The sequence below is a fragment of the Elephantulus edwardii genome, unplaced genomic scaffold (assembly GCF_000299155.1).
Source record: "Elephantulus edwardii isolate Elephantulus edwardi_28Jun2011 unplaced genomic scaffold, EleEdw1.0 scaffold00168, whole genome shotgun sequence".
In the NCBI taxonomy this organism is placed as follows: Eukaryota; Metazoa; Chordata; class Mammalia; order Macroscelidea; family Macroscelididae; genus Elephantulus; species Elephantulus edwardii.
This window is the reverse complement of record NW_006399918.1, coordinates 1,035,942-1,037,171: the sequence shown is the minus strand read 5'-3', so window position 1 is coordinate 1,037,171 and position 1,230 is coordinate 1,035,942. Positions and strand designations below refer to the sequence as shown.

The following is a 1,230-nucleotide window of genomic DNA, read 5'->3' as shown; positions in this document are numbered from 1 at the left end:
TTTGTACATGTTGCAAGAAGGGACCGGTCCTTGGAGAGGGACATCATGCTTGGTAGAGTGGAGGGACAGTGCAGAAGGGGAAAGCCCCCTATGAGGTGGATTGATTCAGTGAGTGGAGTAATCGGGATGGGTGTGTCAGAGACGGTGTGATTGGCACACTAAAGAGCAGAGTTTAGGGACCTTGTACATAGGGCCTCTATGAGTCGCAAGCGACTCAATGGTACATAACAACAACAATTCAGGTTTCTTTTAACCTTTAAGAGTTTCAGTTAATTACTCGGAATTTGACTGAAACTAAGGACCGTGTAGATATCTGTGAAGTCTGAGCCATTGGCCATGGCAACTGTGATCTCGTGTCTTCTCCTCTAGGGGGAACTGAAAATATGGGTGTGGTTTATTCCCTGCTAAGGAACATTCAGCAGACAAATGACTCAGGTAAGTGCCTACAAAGTACTTCTTCTCAGAAGCCTATCTAGGGAAGTTGGGGCTGTGTGCTCAGTAGGAACTTAATCAAATCAGTTGCCTTTGATGTAAAATCTGTCAGTCCAAATAAGAACAGGAAATTTGTGGAGGTAAGTTCTTGTAGAAAAGATTTCTTTTTTCTTTTGAAAAGCAAGTAATTAATTGAACTTTCATTTTTATATAACTCGACCACGAGGGAGAATCTGAGAATGCAAGGCAAAAGGAGGAAAATAAAACAATAGAGGAAAAATGTATTATCTGAAATAAAGGAAACAATGTTGAGTCAGGAGGAATTTTGTAAGTTGAAGAAGAATGTATAGTTTTATAATGTAATAAGTATTTAGATAAATCCAGAGGATTTTCACACTGATATGTAACTTTCCAAGAAGAGAGAAAACCAATATGCAATATGTAGCAGGGCAGAGCCATATCTTTCAGGTTATTGCCCAATGCCCCTAGAGTTGCAACATTAATTCTTGTTCTTAGTCTGTGCTTCTGAATATCTCCAGTTGAATTAGTTTCCTGGCTCACAATAAGTTGTCTACTTTTCCCTCTATCTCTGAAGTTGAGTCTCCTGCCATTTTGCTCAGAGTACTGCTGTTGCAGCTACCTATAGAGAATTGCTCTACTTCTCTATCTGGGAATAATCTGACATAATTGAGAGGGTTTAGTCTTTCCCACTATGCTAGTGGATGTGCATCTTTCTGGCCCTCTAGGTGGTGATATGCAGTTAGAGAGAGGGTAGGAGATTTGGTCTTGTCATATATA

The 1,230-nt window shown here is 40.2% G+C and overlaps 1 protein-coding gene across 1 annotated transcript in view; it reads left to right on the top strand.

The window, feature by feature from the left end:
- FCRL2 (Fc receptor-like 2) overlaps nucleotides 1–1,230 on the top strand; it is a 20,184-nt gene that overhangs the window by 18,093 nt on the left and 861 nt on the right. Inside the window, 1 exon segment of the mRNA XM_006903596.1 lies at nucleotides 370–435. Coding sequence (XP_006903658.1) covers nucleotides 370–435 — 66 coding nt within the window.